Source organism: Mirounga angustirostris, unplaced genomic scaffold, assembly GCF_029215605.1.
Source record: "Mirounga angustirostris isolate CCGP_5_RB_7025 unplaced genomic scaffold, mMirAng1.0.hap1 SCAF_8, whole genome shotgun sequence".
NCBI classification, from domain to species: Eukaryota; Metazoa; Chordata; class Mammalia; order Carnivora; family Phocidae; genus Mirounga; species Mirounga angustirostris.
The window spans coordinates 102,527,863-102,550,833 of record NW_026991716.1 but is presented as its reverse complement, the minus strand read 5'-3'; the positions used below and the strand labels follow the sequence as shown (position 1 = coordinate 102,550,833).

Below are 22,971 nucleotides of genomic sequence, written 5' to 3'. Positions count from 1 at the left end.
TTAATTCATTCATCTGTTTTTTTAAGGCAGTAAGTAAAATAGCAATAAAGGTGATACATAAAAATTAATATATAAGAAACTAAAACTAGTGTCAGTTATCACAAGATCGTCTCCTTTCCTGACACCAAATTGATTATAGCTTAACCTTCCAGCTGTGGTTCCCACCTGTTCTTTAAATGAGAACTGTATGGTTAGGAATTATGAGAGGATGAACATTTCACCCCATATAATAACAATGAATAAATCACCTGGTAAGCTATTTTTCCAGTGAAGGGTAATAATTTGGTGTGATCATCATGTGGCAGATAAAGAAAAATAAAAACACTGACTTTAGCTTTTAGCTAAAGATACAAGCGCTTGTAAAACAAAGAGCCAGAAGAAAGGAAAAGTAGGAAACCTGTGGCGTTCCTTGGCCTCCAGATTGTTTTCTGGATGAGTGTTTACCATTCTAAACCTGGTGGGAGAGTGGTTTCTTGTTTCTGGATCTGTGTCATGCAAGTCTGTGCCCAGCAAGTGGTGTGCTCTCTTCTAGGTGATGACCTCACTATTTACGGAGTTGTAATGCAACGGTGGAAGCCTTTTCAGCAAGATGTGCGCTGTGAAGTGGAGATAGTCCTGAAAGCCAATTATGTCCAAGTAAATAATGAGCAGTCTGCAGGGATCATCATGGATGAGGAGGTCCAAAAGGAATTTGAAGATTTTTGGGAGTCCTATAAGAGTGATCCCTTTGCAGGTTTGTGATTAAGGGTATAAAGCTGATACTTATTAATGGCATTTCATTAAGTAGTTAAATATGAGGTCTGTGATTAGGAGGAGCCTTACCTGCTGCAAAACTCAGTGGCTGAATTCAAAAAGTGGTAGCATCCGTCAGTACTTCTAGCCGCAGTTTCCTTTTGAAGAGCCCTTTTCTGATATAGTCTTTTCTATTTAGATCTTTGTGGAAAATCAAGGCTGGATTACAAGAAATTTTCCATTTCTATTATTTTAGACATCTCTTGTACTGCCAGTTTTCTCCCTTCTTTACCAATCAAATATACAATTCCTCCTTAACTAGACAAAACGCATCCTACTATGAAACCTCATCCTATGAAAGCCTTATTTCTTCTCTGATGTACCTTAGATAATAAAGACAACTGCACACTATTTTAGCTAAAGATTTTTAAATATGCAGTCAATATGAAAGATGATGAGAAAAAGATACAAAAAATAAGCTTTGTCATCACAGCAAAAACTTTTGACTATGGCACTAAGATATGTAGACTAAAACATCACAGCCTTTGGGTTCATAGGGTATTTTTTATTTAAAAATTCCGAAGGTATAAAACACCAGTTAAATCTTCAAATGTCTGTTTTCATTCTTCCTTGGAGGCATCTTCTGAGCAAAATAAACTGAAGCCAGTGATAGACTATTTCTAATAAACTTCATCTCAAGTCTCATACATACTGATTACTTTATTCTTAAATACTGAAGTGGGGTGCCTGGGTGGCGCAGTCGCTTAAGTGTCCAACTCTTGGTTTCGGCTCAGGTCGTGATCTTAGGGTCATGAGATCAAGTCCTGCATTGGACTCTGCGCTCAGCACGGAGTCTGCTTGAGATTCTCTCTCCCTCTCCTTGTGCCCCTTCTGCTTATGAGGTGTCTCTCTCTCTCTCTAAAATAAACAAAAATCTTTAAAAAAAAAAAAAAATCAAATACTGAACTGAACAGATACCAATTCACAAAATAAGGTTCTTGTTTGTCTATAGGTAGTTTGCTTTTATTTTGTGTGATGAATTTTTATTTTTTTTGCTTCTGCATATAGCACATATATGTAGTGGTTCCTGATCATTCTTTAATCTGTACAGAAGGAACTAAAGTTCTCTACATTGTGGCTTTATTAAGCAAGCCCTTTAAGAACCATATATATTTTTAAATGAATTTTTGTATTTAAAATTGTTTCTTAGGGTCAGGTCCTCACAAAAATCTGTTAACTCTTCTTTGGACCACGGTCATTTCTTATTAATTGCAGTGCCACAGCTCAGCTCTTCCTGTAACAGTAAAGGAAGGGCATCATACAGTGTCCTAACCAGACCATGAGAAGCGCTTTGTGCTGGCAATTAAAGAGTCTACTTTGTTTTAATTAGAAGGTTATGGGTGTACAACTCATTTACTGGATAAAAAGAAGTAAATATAATGACCTTGTAAGAAACATAAGAAGAAAAAGAAAATGAGGCAACATTTTTCTTTTCAGTCTGAATGGATTCTGCTTTTAGTTTCCCAAGTACACAGTACCAGTACACTGTACTGTACCAATTCAAAGTGTATGTGTGCTAGTTGGGGGAAATAAGGGAAGGGGTGGTGAAGGTGGGGAGCTGCATCCAAAAGGATGTCTTCATTTTGCTAGTCTAAAGCCAGAGATTACTTCCTCCTCAACTCTTGGAGGTTGATCTGCTTCATTAAGATCTGATACTGTGGGTACTGTCTAGAAGCTGAAGACTTTATTCCAGTCTATAGTAATGTCTGGGATCCTCTGACCCTGGTGCTTAGATGCTGAATAGAAACCCCAGATGTAGGGATGGGGTCTTTTGGGCCATCTGAACCCATTCTGGGATGACTGTTATCTTAGATGTAGGAAGTCCTCTTCATTGGGGTAACTGAGGGCCATGCCACAAGAGTAGGCTAATAGGCCATAGACACACTATTAACATGGTCTAGAATCAGAAATCTGGGAGGGAGATAGGGTTGGGGGAGTATTCACTCTAATGCATTCTCTTCCATGATCTAGCCGTAGGAGCATCTATTGTCATGATTCAAGGAACTTTAGACAACAAATTTAAGGGAATGGTTCTTCCCCTTTATTTTTCTCTTGTACTTCAGACCTGGCCTTTTATCTTTTGTGTTAAACATTGTGAGGAAATCTTGAGATCAGAAATAAGCACAAGTAATACAGGTAATATAATAGCTTAATACCTGTTCTATGTGCTATACACTTATTAACTCCTTTGATCCTCAATAGTTCTACAAGATACCATTATCTTTCCATTTTACAGATAAGAAAATAGAGGCAGAGAGGTTAAGAAACTTGCCCAAGGTCAGACGGGTAATAAGTAATAGCACTGGAATGTGAATCCAGGCCTCTGGCCCCGGAGCCTGCGCTCTTTACCACTGGGATTGTTTCCTGTAAGCACATCAGGCGTGAGTCCACCTTTATTCAGCACAGCTGCATGGAAGTCTCCCCGGCCAGTTTGCCTACATCGAAACCTGCCTGTTGGGGCTAGTCCTTCCTTCTTTGTATGTGTAAGTCTGGTCAGAACTTACCTACCTGCTATGGTGTCTTATTTGCTTAGATCCCGAACCGTCGTCATCTTTTTTCCTCTGGGCTTTCTCCCTCAGGAAAGGAAGAGATTCTCTCTGGCACTTAATGAACTGCCTTCTAGGATTTACTAATTCTTTTTTCTAATTCCCATTTTACTAAAAGGTTTTCTTTCTTCACCATTTCTGCCATCCCAGGTCATATCACCCCACATTGCCATTGGATCAATTCTGATTCATTACAAAAAGTAGCCTTTGTGTATAAGGCCATAAATTCTGGAGGAAGCCCCTTTCCTTTCCCTTAATGCTTTGTCAGAAAAGCTTCTGGAACTGGAATAATGAGCTAAGTATTTACATGATTATTTTCCTCTTCAAAAGAACTACCTCTGGAACATGAGCACAAACATGAAGTCCTGAAACACGCAACAGTTGCCAGCATGTAGATAGAGTACCATCACAGTAGTGGATTCCACATAAGTTAAGACAAGCTCAGGACAGGCTTGTTAGGATGTCATAGGTTCTAAGAGCCCCTGCTGGTTAATTAGGCCAGTGATCGAATGAAATACCTACTTTATTTATATGTGGCATAGGCAGATTCTCAGTTTTGGTGTTTTGACATTTCTGAAAACAGAAACTCAAGACAGTGATATTCTCTTATTTAAACCACATGATTGGGGCGCCTGGGTGGCTCAGTTGGTTAAGCGTCTGCCTTCGGCTCAGGTCATGATCCCCTGGTCCTGGGGTCCTGGGATCGAGCCCTGCATCCAGCTCCCTGCTCAGCACGGAGCCTGCTTCTCCCCCTCTGCCTGCTGCTCCCCCTGCTTGTGCCACCCCCAACCCCGTCAAATAAATAAAAAACTCTTAAGGGGCGCCTGGGTGGCTCAGTTATTAAGTGTCTGCCTTCGGCTCAGGTCATGGTCCCAGGGTCCTGGGATCGAGTCCCCACATCGGGCTCCCTGCTCGGCAGGAAGCCTGCTTCTCCCTCTTCCACTCCCCCTGCTTGTGTTCCTGCTCTCGCTGTGTCTCTCTGTCAAATAAATAAATAAAATCTTTAAAAAAAAAAAATCTTAAAAAAAAAAAAAAAGGGCATGAGATCAGGCTAAGCCTCTTGACTCTTCATTTCGGTTCAGGTCATGATCTCAGGGTCCTGGGATCAAGCCCCAAGTTGGGCTCCATGCTCAGCACAGAGTCTGTTTGAGATTCTCTCTCTCTCTCTCCCTCTACCCCTCCTGCTCATGCTCTAAAATAAATAAATAAAATCTTAAAAAACAACAACACATCAGGAGAATCCAAGACTTCCAGCTTGGATTGCTAGAATTATAGTTTATATTGATTTTTTTAATACTCTGATACCCTGGTAACATTATTCTACATAAAACAGACTTTACCAAACTGTTCAGAGCAAATGCTGAACTGACTCACAGGGTAGATTATTTTACTTCTCTTATACCTCTGGAGAAGCTCCATGAGCTACAAGTACCTCTTGTATTTATAGATTATTGGCTCCTGCAATCTGACTTACTGAGATCGAGCACCTTCATTTTATTTAGACTAAGTAGAGTAAAGTGCAGTGGTATTTTAAAGGGATAATGTTGGCTTAATGAGGGAATAAAGGAGATTCCTTTCTGTCCCTTGTAAAGTATGATAAATTTATGGAAACTTAGGTATAAAAATAAAAAACAATAAAAAGCAGACTTTTTCTATATGGCATTAATAAGAGAAGGTGTTTTAGGACCAAAACAGTTATTTACTCCTTTTCTCCTTTTAGGCATTTAGAAATGGTCCTCTTGATCATTTTAGATGACAGAGTATATTTCTAGGAAGTTAGGATAAGAAGGGAAATTTCAGATAGGATTTCTTGAAAACTGTCGGTAACATCTGATCTTTCTGCCTTTCCTAGGAAGGAATGAAATATTGGCCAGCTTGTGCCCTCAAGTTTTTGGGATGTATCTAGTAAAGCTTGCTGTGGCCATGGTGCTGGCTGGTGGGATTCAAAGGACTGATGCTACAGGAACACGGGTCAGAGGTTAGTACCTACTTAAAACTTTTTGAGAAATGTTAATACATACAAGGTGAGAAGCTAGAATTTTTCTTTCCTGAATAAAAATGACTTGTCGAGCTTTATTTTCTAACCATAATCTTTTAAAGCTGACAGTTGCCTAATACTTAGTCCGGCATCTATATATCAAAAAGTAATTTCTAGAATTCCAAAGACTAAAAGAAATATTAAGTTTTTTGATGTACATATATTTTTGCCCCAATCTGTAAGGGTGACACAAAATAAAACCTTTACCTTTTGATTACTATGTTTTTCATTGGATCCCCAGTCTGTCTTCAAGAGGAAAAGATTAGAAATAGTGCTTTTTAAGGTCTCCAAGTCAGCATCTCTCCATCTGTGACTGTTAGTGTGTTTTTCTCAGACTGCTGCTCTCAGTCATCTGCCTGCTGATTCCCCTTCTGCTGGTAGGTAAGCAGAAGTGCCATCTGCCATGAGGTGCTGCTGTAGGTCACACGTTCAAGCGAAGATAACTCTAAGTGTATAATTATGTTCAAATGGCAGAAAGCTCTTTTGCGGCTAACACGTTTAACTGACCTGAATCTGGCATAGCGTAGGTTTATTATGGCCCTTATATAGGCCGCCTGAGGGTCATAATAACCAAAGACTAAAAGGACATTGTTATAAACAAGACTGTTAATAAGATTTCTAAAACCGTATGGTATGGTATAGAATAGTAAGTATAATAAAGTTTATGTGTATTGTATGTTTTGATCACCTATTAATTGCAAGGCACTCTGCTAAACGTTGAGCTTAAGTAGGAGTTTCCTATTAATGTATTTAGGAAATACTTGAATATTACTGAATAAATTGATCAGTGAGATAATACATACCACAAGATACTCATATGTTCATTTGTTACATTTGAAAATAAGTACTTTAAGGTAGATATTTCATTAAATTACTAAAATTTTCATAAAATGAAAAGGTCATTTAACTATTACAATCATAAGTGATTTGATACTTATAAAGCACTTATAAAGCACTGAACACTTAAAAATACTTGAATAAAAATGGAATAAAATATTTGTATGGCTTGTATGGAAAGATGTAATCAAGTAGTTTGATATTTAAAAATAGATTAAGGGGCGCCTGGGTGGCTCAGTCGGTTAAGCGTCTGCCTTCAACTCAGGTCATGATCCCAGGGTCCTGGGATCGAGCCCCGCATCAGGCTCCCTGCTCAGCAGGAAGCCTGCTTCTCCCTCTCCTACTCCCCCTGCTTGTGTTCCCTCTCTTGCTGTCTCTCTCTGTCAAATAAATAAATAAAATCTTAAAAAAAAAAAAAATCTTTAATAAAATAAAAATAGATTAAATAAAATCAGAAACTTTATAAGCCAAAAATTTTTAAAATGTTAAACATACGCCTGAACATCTGGAAATAACACAAAGTTTATTAATTTAGATTTTAAGTCACATTCAGAAATCACTTAAAGATTGTTATTTATGATGATAGTTAACTTTTCTGAGGATATCTAGTTAAGTCTGTCCTTCAGTGACCTTAAGTATATAGCAAAAACATAAAATATAAATTCTGTTGGCATTCCAAGTAGACCATTTTCTTCCTGATTAATTATACTTATTCATAGGTCTTTTCATAGAAATTTAAAACTTTATTAACTATTTTAGGTGAATCTCATCTTTTATTGGTTGGGGATCCTGGCACAGGGAAATCCCAATTCCTCAAGTATGCAGCAAAGATTACACCACGCTCTGTGCTCACCACAGGAATTGGATCTACTAGTGCAGGTATTTTACATGACAATTTCAATTAATTGAACTTTACTACAGACACTAGCACAATGTTTTTCTGATGAAAAAGTACCTAACATAGGATAAATTTCAAGCTAATTTTTGAGTTACTAGCAAAAATTGAAGAAAATATGTAGTACTTTTGTAGCTCTAAGAAAGTATTTTAAAAGCTCCACTTTCACTTATTTTCCTAAAACTTATCCCATATATCTTTTTGCATCTTAGTTTTGAAAGATCCTATTTAATGTGGAAAAAGCATGCACCATCTGGCATTTTATGAAGACCTAGTAAACAATGTTGAGATAAATGGGAAAAAATCTCACTTTACCAAAGTAGATCAATGGCGTAGAGCTTGAGGCATTTTTGTGCTTATAGATCTCATGGCAACAGTAGCTCCTACTGAAAATTCTTAGGTAGAAAATTTGCCTTAATCTGTGGAAAGCATACTTTCATTGCATTGTGGAGCTTCATTCATACATTGTGATGATGATTCTTCAAGTACATTTAAAAGCCTTTGCAGATAGAATGTCAGGATTTGATTATAAAGTAACTTTAGGAAAATTTTTAGAAAACATGTCTTGATGCCATTTTGTATTTTACACTGTTTTGATTGGGGAAATATTTCTCCTTTACTTCTGTCTGTAATAGGCCTTTGGTTTCACCCATTTTACAAATGTTCTTTGCTATTTACTAAGGGAAGCCTGTGCTGAAATTTCTTATGAGAAACTTACACTATAAAACTTCTCACAAAGCAGCAAATGCTGCATTAATGGTCCTACATAAGGAAAGCCCCATTCTAAGAGGCTCTCAGATTTTGAAATTTAACTGAATAGTACATTAAGCATGGATGAGAAGGGATTTGTGAATGTAGAGGCGTAGACAAGGTTCAGCGTACTGGAAGGGTAGTAGGCAAGAATATATAAAGAACACTTTATGTGCATTTAAAAATTCTTATGACCCAGTATTCTAGAGTTCTGTATAAAATGATACCAGTAACAAACAAATAGAAGTGTTTGCCAAGTAATTATGTGGAATGTTTCCTAAGTTAATTATATGGAGGGCCAAGAAATGAGTCCAGGCCATCTGATGGGCTACTAGTTATTTCAGAATATTTGGACAGTTTTCAAGTGAATGGCTGCTGATTGACTACACTAGCACTTTTCCCTCTTTTTTTAATGTCAAGATCATAATCCAAATATAAGAGAAAAGACAGGTATGGGGAATATAAATTTCAGAATGATAGAAAAGTTATTGCTAAGTCTCATCTACTCAAAAGGCCAGACTAGCCTTTCTTCAACCTGGGTATCGCAACCCCTAAGAGTCATAAATGTCAGTTCAGGGGGTCAAAACCAGCACTTTAAAAATGAAATACAATAAAAGATACCAGAATGTACTGCACACAATAAAGATGCACTATATGGGTGCATTTTCATGAAAATTAACATAAATACTTGTGTTGCAGGGTCATACTTTTTTTTTTTAAATCAGGGATTACAGTAAAAAGTTTTGAAAATTGCTGCCATAGACTTTCTTGGTAAAATCAGAAACCCCAAATCTTAAAACCAAACGATAAGACCACATGGAAGCCTAAAGTTATAAATGAACAAATGCATGCATGCTCCTCAGATTTCCTGAATGTTTTCTTAGCTCAACTGATACCTCATTCCCTCTAGCCTACTTGCTTCTCTCTCCTGTGGCATAAGTAATTGGTTCATGTTTATCTTTTCATGACAGAGCCATTTACTGTGATCAAAAAGGAGGAAAACTGCTCCAAACATTTTAGCTGTAATTCAGATAGTGTCTATAAATGAAGCGAAATGGGGAAAATAAAACCCCATGCTATAGCTTCTTAGCGCCTAATAGTTGAATTCTAAATCTTACAGCAGCATAAAAATTTAAGAGATGACTTAAAAACTAAGTCTCAACCTTTTGTGAAAATTAGCTGTTTACAACCTGATGTAAAAACCTAACCCTTGGTGTCAATACGAATCAATCATTATAATTAAAAACTCAGCAGTAAATTGCTTTATTTGGTAATTTGGCTTATATATGCTTTATTTCTAACAAGCACATATCTTGTTCTTGTTATATTAATCACTGAGCTCTTTGTTGGAAAATTTTACTTTTATTTTCATTTTAATATTTTAACATTTTCCTTTAATTGCAATTAGACAAAAATGAAATTTTCTTCATATAGTTTTAACAGTTGGATGTATTTTATTTTTAAAATCTATGAACTAGTTAGTGGACAGAATTTTAATAATCTGGTATATTAAATTTCAAAGTTTAACATTTAGCGAAATTTGCTTCACAAATTTTTTTAGAATGACAGGAAATATATACAACTTAGAATCCATATTCAGACAAATGCCCTTTACCCTTCCTCAAACTAAAAGCTTTAAAAAGTGCAGTATAAAAGTTCTAGATATAAAGGCACTGCATAACTGCATCATATGGCTAATGTCTTGCTTAGCAGCAAGAGTAATGAGAGTGTTCTACACTTAATTTAATGAAGCATAAGAAACTTTGAGGAAGGACCTAGCACTCATCAAAGAAAAAGAACACTTTGGCCCACTTAGTTAATGTATTCCTTTCCAAGATTGCTTTTAAAAAAACTTATCTGGAAAGGTTATCTAAAATATGTCAACCACAAACATGCCTAATCTTATCCTGCATGAGTGTTAAGGAATATGGAGAAGAGTACCACATGTGTGAAAATATATATATTTCCAAAATAGTGACTTATCTATTATGATAAAGCTAAATACACCTTCTGAAATCCACTGTTTTTGTTTTTTTTTTAAATAAATGCTGCCAGCAACAGATGATCTACCAAGTCAGTTTTGAAGAGTTAAGGTCATAGTATTTTTATAAATCTCATGAATAGATCTAAGTCATTATAATATCCTATTCTTAAACTTAGCGAGTTTATATCTGCTCTTGACATGTTGAATTCACTGGGTAAAAATGATATATGATTCAAGGAGTATTCTGATGTCCTAAACTGTTACAAAACAAAAACCATAGCCAAAGGACCTTAAGAACAATTAACCACATTTGTTATCATCTTAGAAACCAAACTGAATGTTGTCTAACATTCCATGTAATAGTAGCCATGCTAGTATGGTGGCCTAGAAAATCAGGTCCTAAAGTTTGTGGTAGCATATACTTGACTTCAAATCCTTTCTTTAAGGACATGACAAAAAAGAATGGAAATTTGCCCCTCACATTAAACCAAACTATTTATCACAGGAAGAAACGTTTTAGTTGAAGTCGGAAGTTTGTTCTTCTGAAGGCCAGTAAAATAGTGGTCCAAAGATTATTGTCCAAAAGGCTAAGACAGCTTTACAACCTGGTCTTATGATTTATATTTTTCTTTATAAGTGCTTTAATTACATAGAGGAGAAGAAAATAATATATATGTTTTAATCAGATTAGTTTCAGAACAAATAAAATAACACATTAGAGAAAAAAATTACTTAAAAATAGTTGTATTTATATTCCACAATTTGCTCAAATACTGGTTTTCTTATAAACTTTCTACAGGATGTTTTTAAACAAATTCTTCACATTGTGTCTTGACTATGTACTTACGGAATTTCAGGGAAATAGTTCTGTGTGTTTTTATAGCTTAATTTGTACTAAAGGGATGGCAGGTGGTCACATGCAGTCCATATGGGATTCTAACATGACATTTAGTGAGTTTTCTGACGTGGACCATCCCTTTGATGCTGAAGGTAATGCATCTGTTGAAAGAAGTGATTGTAGATTTGGATTACTGCTCTCTGCATCTTCCAGTTTTTCTGTGTTATCTTCCCAATTAATGTGGAATCTTGTAACTCTGGGATTAGATGCCAAAATGTTCCTTTGAAGCTAAAGGAAAAAGGAAATATATAAATAGACAGCATTAAGAAAGTTAGATACCATATACAAATAGCTTAATAAAATGGTTCTTTGTATCAGTACTCCTAAAGGGCTTAAGTTCATTTACAAAGGCATAAAATTAAGTAAAGCAATTTAAACATAACTAATACACAAGGACTAGGGCTACAGCAGAAAAATTATTTTAGCATAATGGAAAGGATATGGAGAATCTGAGGGAATTCATCCAGAACATTTACTAACCAACAAAATAACCCCTCTATGCTTCTGTTTCCTAAAAGGGAGAGAATCTCTTCTTTTTTGAGGGTGAATTCTTCATAGGATGCTTATCTAACTAGCATCCTTGCTTTTTAGATTGATATGGTGTCTCTTCAGTAATATTTTCAAAGAAAATAAAAATTTCCCCAAGTATAACCTCTCATTATTAGTGGTTCCTACCTTTTAATTATTATGGTTCACTCTCAGAAACAGTATTCTAGTTTTTTACTTGTTTTTTGCTATACAAGGTGCCATATAGGTAACTAATACATTGAGTCACGGGAAGGTCCCATACCAGGATTAAATATTGCAGCCTAATTATCAGAAAGAACATTCCATTCTACTCCCCATGTAATTTTTCTTGCATGATCGGGCAGAGGGAGTGTTGTGTTCAATCTCACATAAGTCACCAGTTACTAAGCTGTTACAGGTTCCAATGAAAAAATCATAAAATAGGAAGTATTTCTGAGAATCTGTATTTCTGAAGCACAAGTTTCAGCTTCTCACTCAGAAGCTGTTTTCCATAACCAGAAATACTTAAGACCTTTGGTTTAATCTCTAATACATATGATGTATGGGAAATGCCATAGAGAAAGTTGTAAACAACTATCTTGTTTCTTACAGGAGGCACTTTCAACTTTCTAAACCATCAGAGACTCTGAAGGTGCCTGACCAACATTAATTACTAATGATTCATCAGGAGGTAGGGTCTGAGGTCAAGGATGGGAATGGAATGGTTAGTTTGCCCATTGAGGCACAAGGACCTCAAATTTATTTTGTCTCCAAGCTATTTTCATAATATACTATGAAATGGCATCTACTTAAAAAAAAAAGTATAGTAAAAGTAATGAAAAAGAACAGTCAGAACATTACCTTAGAAAAGTCTGGTTTTACTGGCGGATTTTCCCTTAGTTCTGTCTCAGTATATTCATTATTTACATAATAGCCAACTCTAATAAATTCTTGACCTCGATAGGTGCATGTAATTAGCACAACTGTTACACCTACTGCATCTGCATCTGGAATGAGTCCTGGATTAGGTGCATCAGCCTAGAATAATTTAAAAAGAAAAGAAACACATCACAAAAGGCTGTTAACTGCAAGCAAGACTGGAGTTTTGGTTACCCTGAGCACCCTCAGTTAAGGGCATAGCAACAAAAACTTGGAAATCATACTGGGAAGGCAAATGCTTAGTTTTGAGTTTGACTTATAGTCAGAAAATATAGTTCGATTATTTTTCTACAGTATACCTAATTATTCTGGGCACCTGAAAACTTCACTACTTTTATAGGAAGATAAATCTAGTCAGACTATGTGGTAGTTCATGAGGGATTAAGCCAATAGTCTAATTGATTCCAGTCATAATTTCCAAACCAAAATTGGTAAATATTCAATGAACTCCACACAGCCTGTTGGCAGCAAATATTTATTATACTAGTTTCTTTCTTATACTCGGGACACCTTCTCATACCCACTCTCCTACCCTGCACAGATATTCTAATAGTAAATTAACGTAAGACTGAAAATGGAATAGAAATAGCTCTATAGCAGATTTTCAAAAATATTAATCGTCTGTTGTGAATGACTTTGATAGGCACTAAAATATAGTGTACTACTTAAACCACACATACTATGGAAATACAATGAAGGTAAAGATTGGTTTAAGAAGATATACTTAATGACGCTGTTTTGAATCAGGTCGCTGAATCTTGAGGAATGCAGAAGGTGAAGCAAGTGAGCTAGAGAAGGCTAACAGCATGAGCAAAGGCTAGGGTCCTATCCATGGCAGTGCAAGAGGCAGTAAGGAGACTGGTTGGAAAGAGTCATGGGCTGATGGGCAGTGACAGTAAGGCATCTGAGTGTGACCTGAGGCAGCCATTCTGAGTGGTGAATGGATGAAGCTCATCCCAGCAGATTAGCTTACTCTTGCCAGGACACTAAAGAACATCCCTGGGCCTGGGTGAACGCTTCAGCCAGTGCCGTAGCTTGGGAACACCCCTGGCTGACATTCTCAATCAGGCCATTATCATCAAAGACTAATGATTATTGTGTACCTACTACATGCAGATGACACAGAAAGGCACAGTATCTATCCAGTCTAAAACATCGACCTAGGCTGAAAATTTCCATACCTTCTTCCCTAACTCCCATATCCAGCCAGTCTCAACATTTCTCATCTCTGAAGACTCAGATCGTATCTTCTTCTCTTACCTGGAATACTGCTGAAACTTTCTAACTGGAATCCCCCAGCTCACCTGCTCTTTGCACTACTGCCAGCATTAGCTAGGCAAAGATCCGTTCCTGTTTCTTCACCAGCTTTAAAAACTCCAGATTACTCCCATTTCTGAAGTAAAAATCTGTTCTTTAACTGCATTTATAAGGCCCTTCACAATTTGTCTTCAACCATTCACACTCCCTTTAATTCTACACCTCTTTCTTTTGTTCTAGGATTAGACAGAGTTCTTTAAAATGCAGTGGTAATCTTTCATGCCTCTGTGCCTTGCATATACTGTTCTCTTGGCCTACAGGATTCTTCCCTACACCCTAAAATATTCATCTTTCTAAATTTCATGAAATGTATCCTTAGTGAAGCCCTTTCTTAAGAAGGCTCCATGCCCAGTGTAGAGCCCAACACGGGGCTTAAACTGAAAATCCTGAGATCAAGACCTGAGCTGAGATCGAGGCAGACACTTAACCAACTGAGCCACCCAGGTGACCCCAGTGAACCCTTTTCTGATTCAGAAGGTAAAATAATACTGTTTTTGCACTTAAAATTACTTGACACACATCCTCTACTAATCTGTGTCCAATAATCTAAATAAGTATGTTTACCCTTCAGTCTTCCCTGGGATTCTAAGCTTTTTCCTGGGCAAAAGTTCTATCCAGTTCATTTGTATAATCTCATGTCTGGCACAGCTCTGGGCACAGAGTATATACTTAGTATTTTGAAATTCATTCGTAACTCAATTCCTGACATGAAGTAATTTGACTGATTGGAAAGAGATCAGCAGGGTGACTGAGGGCCTGTCCTGGGAATATGCTATTTGTCTTACAGATCCTGTACACCCCCCCTCCCCCCAGAGGGGTCAGGTTACTTCCAGGTTACCCAAAGAGATTCTAATGTCCTGGAAATGAGTGGAGAATGGGAAACAGAGGTAGTTCAGTACTGCTATGGAGATCTTCCCCCCATAGTGCTTCCCATCCCCTCAGTAGATTGGTTCTAGCCATGTTTGTTTTTTAAAATTTGTTTGCCAAAGGATTCAACTTGGGCAAATTCACATTCAAGTAGAAAAACCCACAGGCCTCTCAGATCACTTAGGATGAAGTGATAGGTAGAGATTTTTAACTTCAACCAGCAGTACTAGGCAGATGTCTGGACATCTTCCTGCTAGTCTTTGACTAGCATATTTATTCATGGCAGTTTGTTTAAAGTACAAAACAAAAACTGTATTTTAGTCTCTTTGCTGATAATGGTGAATTTTGTAAGATGTACAGGCTGACCATCTGATTTAAATCGCGTAGTGCTTTCTCTGTCCTTCTTGGCAACACAAACACTCATACCAAGGTAAAACTACTGGAAAATCACTAGAGGGAGATATTTTTGAATAAATTATTCACTCTAAGCCAAAAACTTTAGAGTGTTCTTAACAACGTAAACACACAGAAAAGACATTTAAGGGTTTGTTTCAAAGCCAAGGGATTTATTTGCAGGTTTTACAACAGCATAAAAAGGTATCTCGCTACATGTCAATCCATGTTTCTTACCACATCATGAATTATCATCAGTGAAGTGTGGGTTTTCCAAGCTTGTCGGTCAAAGCAAATACTGCTTCTTTTATGTAACAACTTCAAGAACTTAAGACAATAAAAATTTAGTTCTAATAGAAGTAGGGTGCTATTTGTCAGTGATAGCACTTAACTGCTTTATTCCTCATTTAATCCTCATAACATTCCGATGAGGTAGGATATTATCCATATTTTATAGACGACTAGTGTGACTAAGGGAGGCTAGGGAGCCTGTCTAAAGTCACACGTGTCTAATAAGCAACAGAGCCAGGATCTGAAGCAGGTCTATAACTGCAGTGCTTCCCTCTACACATTGTCTGGTACCCACATCTTTCATCAACGTTACGCACTCACATAATTCAGGTTAACAGCACTTTTAATGAGTAGATTTGAACTAATATATTTGAGCTTTTCTTAAACATTTGTTGAAACATAGGAAATTATTTGTTGGTTTTTAATAAAAAACACTAAGGCTAGGAGACCAAGATTCTGAAATCTGTGTTTAGAAGGGACGGATGGGTAGCAACTCTAGAGATACCATTACGTTTATAATTTTTGGCCCATATCTGATGGAATTAGCTGACCAACAGTATTCATTTACATTGGTCCCATCCGTGAAATGAGAAAAAAAGGGAGGGCAGGGATAGGAAGAGTTAATTTTCTTTCTGGATGAAGTCTTTTCAGTAGGTTCTACTTAACTAATGGGGACTTTGTTGTATAGAAATACTTGTAACAAAATTAATAGTTTTTTGGGTTTTTTTAAACCTGTGGCTACTCTTTGGGCTACTTATAAATATCTCCCTCTAATAAGCATGGATAATTGAGAAGTGACTGAATAGCTTTATACAACAATTTAACATGGATTCAAAGAAGTAACACTTTGAATACAGAAGACAGTGTCTAAAGCCTTGGCACAGACCCAAATACTGTCAATGATAGCTGAGAACATAATTTGTATTAGAATTTCCTCTAACAAATAATAAACAGAGCAGTAGATTTGTAACAGTAATCCTCTCTAATATGTGTAGATTAGATGCTTTAGTAAACCACCGGACCTTAAGTCCAACGATTCAAGTTTATGCAGTAGATCTCTATCTAGCAGCATACTTATTAACCTAGCTCATTTACTGATTATGCTCAAATAAAGCTGTTGTTTTCGTGATCATTCCTCCTAATGGACGAAACCATAAACTGAAGATGCATATAATTAACGAAGCCAGTTAGTAGTATGCAATGAACCCCTGTATTGGGCTGCTGGACAGCCACCCTGAAAGTCTGATACTGTAGGACTATTCACAGGAAGAGCCCCGAATTCACCACCATGTGTGCCATGACACTGGAAGCTTTACCGTGTGCTGTGCAAACTCTGGAGTAAACCTCACATTAACATCTCACAGCACACAACAGAAGCAGATAAAAAGTGAATACAGCAGAAGCAGAGTGACTTAACCCAAGAGGACATGGATAAGGACCATGAGATAATGGTTTAGAAACATATTTGGCATACATATTTACCAAGAATCATCTTACCTGAAATACAAACATATGCCTTCCTGCGGGAACAGGGCCCACTAAAACAGAGTCTAAAACTTGGTCGTATTCTTCACTTTCTGCAGAGCCCACATAGATAATTTTCCATTCCAAGTCTAGGGTTAAAAACCAAAACATTATTTCATATTCAGTGACTACATTATGAGATGATATCAAAGACCCTTTTAATGTCCACTTAAGCCATTTATTGGCTGCTAAAATTGGCTTCTCATGGCAGAAAATCCAGAAGGATACTGAATTGCTCCTTATTAAATTCTTACATTTCTTACCAGAGTTTCTCAGAATGTTCTTTTGTGAAACACTAGTCCCTGGGCAGGGCTCCTCACAAACAAAACAACATGGCCAAAAACTTGGGAAATGCTACAACCTTGTCTTGAGGATTCATAAAGCACACTGGCAGAGTAAGTGTTCTGAGACTTCTTCAGTAAAGAACACCAGTAACATTAATCCGGCATTTACCATTTGTTCGGCCTATGGAATCCCTCCCCTTTTTTATATATGTCATCTTTTAACAAGCTACTAACACTAAGCACACTTTGGAAGGGCTACCCCATATTACGTTGCACAGATTCAAATTATCAAAGAGCTCCAAAGTGGGGAAAATCATTATTAGCAAACTTCCCTTGTGGCTCAGAAGTTTAAGAGGCTTCAGCTCATCAACTGTCAAATTATTTGTAGTCGGGTAATTTTTCCTCATGGCACCTCTTCATGTCATAGGTGAGGAAACCAAGGATCCTATAACCACTTGATACAGGAGTATAGGTGGTGGGAACAGGCATGAGGAGGAATAAGATACATTAAAAAGTGCAATCCAAGACGTTCCATGCAATTGTTATATGTAATTCAGCTTTTATTGAGTACCTTTTACAGAAAGCTCTGCTACAAGAACCCAGAGGTGAGTAAAACAACTGCTCTTTCAAAGGAGCCACCTCCTCTTTAGTAGGGGGAGGAAGACAACTGCAAATCACCTCTGAGACCTTCTGGTCCTAAGGTGTTTAGCACCGTGTGGCCTACCTCTTGGATTCACTACACCAAGGCTACGGCAGCACTCCCAGAGGAGTGTTTCTAGGTCACGCACTGAGAATCTACTTAGTGCTGCCATGGTATTGCCATTTTTGTGTGACTGTGTATTTTTGTTCCCTAAATAGGCAAGAGAAATAGTATAGGTACTACTTATTCATACTGTATGATAAACTGCAATTTATGGAAAAGCTCCTTTAGTTTTATTCTCTCACTAAGCAGTCATTTTCTGAGGACCTGTTATGTATTTCATGGCTCTGTCCTAGACCACTTACATTTCCATCTTCTAGCATATTTCCAGATGCAAGGTGCTCCTGCATCGGACATCTCACGAGATCTTTTATTTGTTGATGAAGATTAAAAGAGGAAAGAAGCAATATGAGTATCTTGTTAGAAGGAATAGCAAATATCTGGAAGTAGGAGCATGCTTATTAGCTTGCTCAAGAAAAAGCAAGGAGGCCAGGGCTGGTGCAAACTGAATAAAGAGGGAAATAACTGACCATTAGATTGGGTCAGTTAGGGGCATGGCCAGATTATGCAAAGTTTTAAAGGCCATCATTAAAGACTTCTGATTTTTATACTGAGTGGCAATGGAAGCCATTGGGAGGGTTCTGATTGGAAGGGTAACGTGATCCAGCTTTCATTTTAGAAGGATCATTTTGGATCCTGTGTTCAGTATGGACTGTAAGACGGTGAGGGAAGAAACAGGTGGATATTTTAACAACTGAGGCAAAAACTGATGGTAGCTTGGACCACATGTAGCCATGAGGATGAGAAGCAGTCACACTCTGGATGAATCTTGAGGATAAAGGCAGCAAGCGTCACCTTTTTTGCAAGAGGAAGATGGGTGAGGAGATAGGCCATGGAAAGATAATCTACCCTTAAGGAGCACAGGCTGTAACTCAGTGAACACCTGTACCTTAATTTTTATGCTAATGGGATCCTTGCTGTAGCTACTGAGTTTAGAATGCTCAGTAACTTATTTATAAATGAGCATCAGTTGTTTTACTCCTAAACTCTGCTTTCATTCCCCTGTCCCCTGTATTCAAAGGAGGAAAAGGGATAGAATCAGATGCACAGGTTATCTGTTGGAGTTTATTCATTTATTTAAAAAGTTAACTAATTGTTTCATTTAATCGGTAACCCTAGTCTGCAAGTATCTGCAATTATGGTTGGGAGTGAGGGAAGTCACCAAGGGAATTTTAAACTAATTACCCTACTTGGGAAGATCTGTGGTTAGTGTAAAGTATGTAATCTTTGGGAATTAGAACAAGCCTGAAGCTTAAAAGCATGAAACACCATGTTCAATTCTGATACATTGTAAGGGTTCAACTGACAGTAGCTTATAATTATTGATATTGACCAACTTAAAAAAAAAATGGCTCCATTCTGTTAGAGAAACAAAGAATCAGCAGTCTACAGAGGGCATAAGATTAGCAGGAAGGTCAATCAAAACTTGTACAAGCTTGGGAACCATCAGATAAACATATCCTGAGTCTCTTACCAAGTTTAAGTATGAAAAATGGTGGCCAACCTCTGGCTTGGGACTTAAGACAAAATTATGAAGTGAAAATTTCTCTTAAGAATATTCTGTAGTTTCATTTTAAGAACAGAATTTTTTAAAGAATTGCAATATAAAAGTATGGAACTTGTAAGAAGCTTTTGCTAAATAAACTCAATTTCCTTAATCCACATAGCCTCTAGGTGGAGTACACAAGCATGGCACCTTTTTGAAAGATTCCTTTGCAGCTTCAGTATGACTCAGCTTAAACTCTTTTGAAAAATGCTAAATAACCAGTATAAGTGCCCTAGAAAGAGGAGTACAATTGGAAGTAAGTGTACTGTTGATACTAATATCATAAAAACTCTGACGTGATTCAGCCGAGTTCTGAATAGATGCCAGTTAAAAATGGAACATAATTCTGCTTCCATGAATGGTGGGTTTCAACCATCCAATGTCAAAGCCCTGCAACATCCTGAATCATCTATCATCCTTGTCCTAAAACTGGCTCTTAAAATGGAAAGTCTCACTTGGGAAATACTTATAATTTGAAGAACTTCTAAAGCTTAAAACATATAGTACATTGGAATGGACTGATCAATGGTTTCTCTTGCGTTTGCCCATTTTTATATGCAATTGGCAGTAAAAAGGAAAACTTACTGTTGGGTATGAAAAATTGGCCTGATAGCTGAAATGATTATAGTAGTACTCTGGGAAAGTACTCAAATGGCTTCAGTGTAATAAAAAAAATCCCCTTTAATTTTATTATCAGTGGCCTATTAGAAATTAGTTTAATAAATGGTCTTTCAAAATGTGACCTACATATAATATATATATGCATATATGCTTTATGTATGCATTAATACTTATTGGATGAGCAAAGATTAAAGTGTTAATTATAATTACAGGAGATGGTGGAAGGCATTTGAGTACAGAGGACTGTTACTTTCTATATGTATGTACAGCTTTTAAAAAGTTTATTCCAATGAGGATGTGTTGCTTTTATAATTTGAAAACTAACACCCTACATAAAATACATTTTGTGGAGATTAAAAACTTTTTAAATGAAATGCTTTATATACCATGGTTAGCATAATTTTAAATGCATCTTTGTTAAATATACTTGTAGGTTCAAGTAAGTATGTCCCCTATTTAATTGTAAAATTACCATTGATGAAATTAAATTTTCTCTCCTCAAATTTTGAAAGGGAAGCACTGGATTATTTTAATAAAATCTAAGAGCAAAGATAAAAACCTTGGCAAGTTTTAGCTTTCTAAATATTACTGCACATAATATAAAACTATCTTTGGAGACCTTAAAACGAACTTAGAAAAAATTGTAAAAAATTTTGCATTGCTATCAGGACTTTACCTTTTATTTCTTAGCCCACTTTGGTGTTTTATGCTCAGGGTGTTTGGATGTGGAGTTATTTTAATTAGATTTCAACACATTCTTGAAGACAAGTCTCTCGGACCACTAAGAAGCCAGTGATTAAGTCCTGGAAATTATTTCAGTGTTTTACTTATTTCTGCTCTTGGGTTAAATGTAACTTTCTAGCTTAGGAGTATTTCTCTTCCTGAGAGAGAGGAGAGGTTTCCGTCGTTACGGAACAGGAGTCCACGCCAGTCCGGGCGAGCCTGCGCGCCAGCATCCCCGGGCGCCCGGAGCATCCCGGGCGCCGGCTGGGGAGTGCCGCGGGGGAGCACCGCCGTCCCCGGGGAGCGCCGGAGTCCGGCCCGCGGCGCGGAGGGGCCGAGCCTGCGCCCGCCTCCCCCGCTGGTTGGTCCAGGGAGCCAGAAATCAGCGCGAGGACAGCCTCGCTCTCCTCCCCGGAGCGGCCGGGCACGGCCACCCCAGAGAGTAGGGCAACTCCAGCACAAGCTCTAAAAATGGATTTGCCTCTCGCTCGGGGGCAGAAGGTGGGCAGGCGGGGCGCCGCGTTCGTCACCCGCGGCGCGGAGAGGAGGCGTCGTGACGCCGGGGTCGGTGGCCCAATTCTCTACTCTTGGTAAGATGGCTCCGCTGCTAACTCGCCGGCGCGACCACACACATGCCTCTCCCTTCCCAACCTCTGTGCCGGGGCCGCGGAGGCCGTTCGCGGTGCGGGGCCAGGCCGGCGCGACCCCCGGCCGGCGCCGCGGGCTCGACTGCGGGTCTCGCGAACCGCCCGCCCGCCAGACAAAGCTGACAACATGGCTACCTCCGCTCGAACAAGTTCCTCGCAAGTTGAGCCACGGCAGGCGCCCCGGCTGCGGCCGAACGCCGCGCGCGCCTCGGCGGCCGTCGTCCATCAACTTCAAGTTTCCCTCCGCAGAGCCGAGCCCGCCGCCCGTCCGGCGCCGAGCACCGGCCGCCCGCGCGAGGCCGGGCCCGGGAAACTTTCAACGTCTGCAGCCCGCAACTGACAGCCCGGCGGCGGGCGGGCGCCCGACTCACCTTCAGACAGGTCCTCGATGCACTCGAAGGTGATCTCGAACTGGAACGGGTTGTAGAAAGGAGAAGGGTTATCCAGCACCACTACATTGTTCACCTGAACCTTTGCCATATTTTGAAAAAAACACAAACAATGGGAACGGGGGCTTGTTGCGGCACAATAAAGTCCAGCGCGCGGCCGCTCGGGAGAGCGCAGACCCTCGCCCCGGCGCCTGCCCGACGTCGTGCAGCGGCGACTTGAGAAACTTTTTTTTCCTCTTTTTATTTACACGGGAGCACTCCACAGTGTTTTGCAGCTTTCCTATTTCACTAAACTACAGCCCATTCTGCTCTGATAACTAGCAGCGTTGCCCGCGATTGGCTGCACCCGAGCTCTGACCCTCCTCCTCCAGCTAGGGCCTCGGCGGCGAGCAAGATGGGCTCCCGCTCCCGGAATGGACTCAGAAACTTTAACTGCGGCTCCACCTGCTGGTGTGGATTAGGACAAAGGCGGAGAACAAAGTGAGTGGAATACGGGCTGGGAGGCCCGCGTGGAGGCCGCCGGCGGCGGCGGGAGGGGGCTGGGGGGGAAGGGCGGCGCAGGCCCCGCCTCCGGCCCGGCGGCTCCCGCGCCTCACGTCGGGCGTGGCCGCGGCGGGGCGGGGCGGGGACGGAGGAGGCGTGGCCGCGGCGGGGAGGCGTGCTCGCGGCCGGCGAGGCGGCGGGAGGGCGCGATTTTGGGTGACGCCCGCCCCTCGGGTTTTTGCGTGGTGTGGTTTCTGCTTGGGTTTTTTTCTTTTTCTTTTTTCTTTTAACGCTCTTTTTACATCAGTCCAACGGTTGTGCCGTCTTTCTACTGAATTTAGAGCTGTGATTCGGTTGTCTATACTGGGTTAGGTTCCGCTGTCTCCGTACAGGGTAACATTTGGGGTAGAGAGAAGGGTTGGTTGCAGTGGAAAGAAATTGTATTTTATAGACCCTATGCCGGCTCGAAAGGAGCAAAGCCATTTTGGAAATCTGGTTCTTGGTCAATATCTGCGTTTGGGCACTACAGCGCCGTTAGTTAAAGAGACACAAAATGAAGGGTGAAGAGAGGCTTTTCCACGCACACTTTGCTTGGAAAATCTGAGTAGGTAATATTTGGGCTGCACCTGGGTCTCCCGTTCTAATCTGGAAAGCCCTAGAATAAGAAAAAGATTGCTAGAGATGTGATCAGTTACACCGCGGGTTTCTGTCGTTTGGTGAGCATAACAGGAACATAAAAAGAGAAAATGGAAGTGTCAGGAAACCAAAGGGCAAAAAATATGGTAAGAAAGGGAAAGGAAGAGTAAAGACAGCAGCATACCAGGACATGTGATTTTCAAAAAATTTATGACAAACCGTTACCAAATAAAAATTTGTGGCACCACAGACAAGTTTTTTGAGGAGTTTTTGCTTGATTCATTGGCATTCATGTCAGTTCATT

The 22,971-nt window shown here is 39.1% G+C and overlaps 2 protein-coding genes across 8 annotated transcripts in view; one reads left to right on the top strand and one right to left on the bottom strand.

Annotated features, from left to right (window-relative positions):
• MCM9 (minichromosome maintenance 9 homologous recombination repair factor) overlaps positions 1–22,971 on the top strand; it is a 125,758-nt gene that overhangs the window by 12,908 nt on the left and 89,879 nt on the right. For 4 of the 7 annotated variants that reach the window (XR_010413749.1, XM_054505526.2, XM_045865393.3 and 1 more), the window contains exons 5-7: positions 533–733; positions 5,191–5,316; positions 6,973–7,092. Coding sequence is in view for 6 of the 7 variants with exons in the window: in XM_054505526.2 (XP_054361501.1) it covers positions 533–733; positions 5,191–5,316; positions 6,973–7,092 (447 nt within the window). In the remaining variant the exon portion in view is untranslated. Of the gene's footprint in view, positions 1–532; positions 734–3,488; positions 5,323–6,972; positions 7,093–19,289; positions 21,538–22,971 lie in introns of those variants that run through there. The other 3 variants (XM_045865395.3, XM_045865394.3, XM_064598052.1) reach the window with 3 other exon arrangements.
• On the bottom strand, positions 10,571–21,665 carry ASF1A (anti-silencing function 1A histone chaperone). Its single transcript, XM_045865397.3, has 4 exons — positions 21,531–21,665; positions 16,552–16,667; positions 12,109–12,285; positions 10,571–10,968 (listed from the first exon to the last, which is right to left on the bottom strand). The coding sequence occupies exons 1-4, from the start codon at positions 21,637–21,639 to the stop codon at positions 10,756–10,758; spliced, it is 615 nt and encodes a 204-aa protein (XP_045721353.1). The 5' UTR covers positions 21,640–21,665; the 3' UTR covers positions 10,571–10,755.

What these genes read in the sequence shown, in the direction of transcription:
- ASF1A (XM_045865397.3), bottom strand. Translation starts at nt 21,639, where the DNA reads ATGGCAAAGGTTCAGGTGAACAATGTAGTGGTGCTGGATAACCCTTCT. An exon ending in GGCATATGTTTGTATTTCAG is followed by an intron (nt 12,286 to 16,551) that starts GTAAGATGATTC and finishes AAATTATTCTAG; the next exon opens with GCTGATGCACCTAATCCAGG. An exon ending in TAAAACCAGACTTTTCTAAG is followed by an intron (nt 10,969 to 12,108) that starts GTAATGTTCTGA and finishes TTTTTCCTTTAG; the next exon opens with CTTCAAAGGAACATTTTGGC.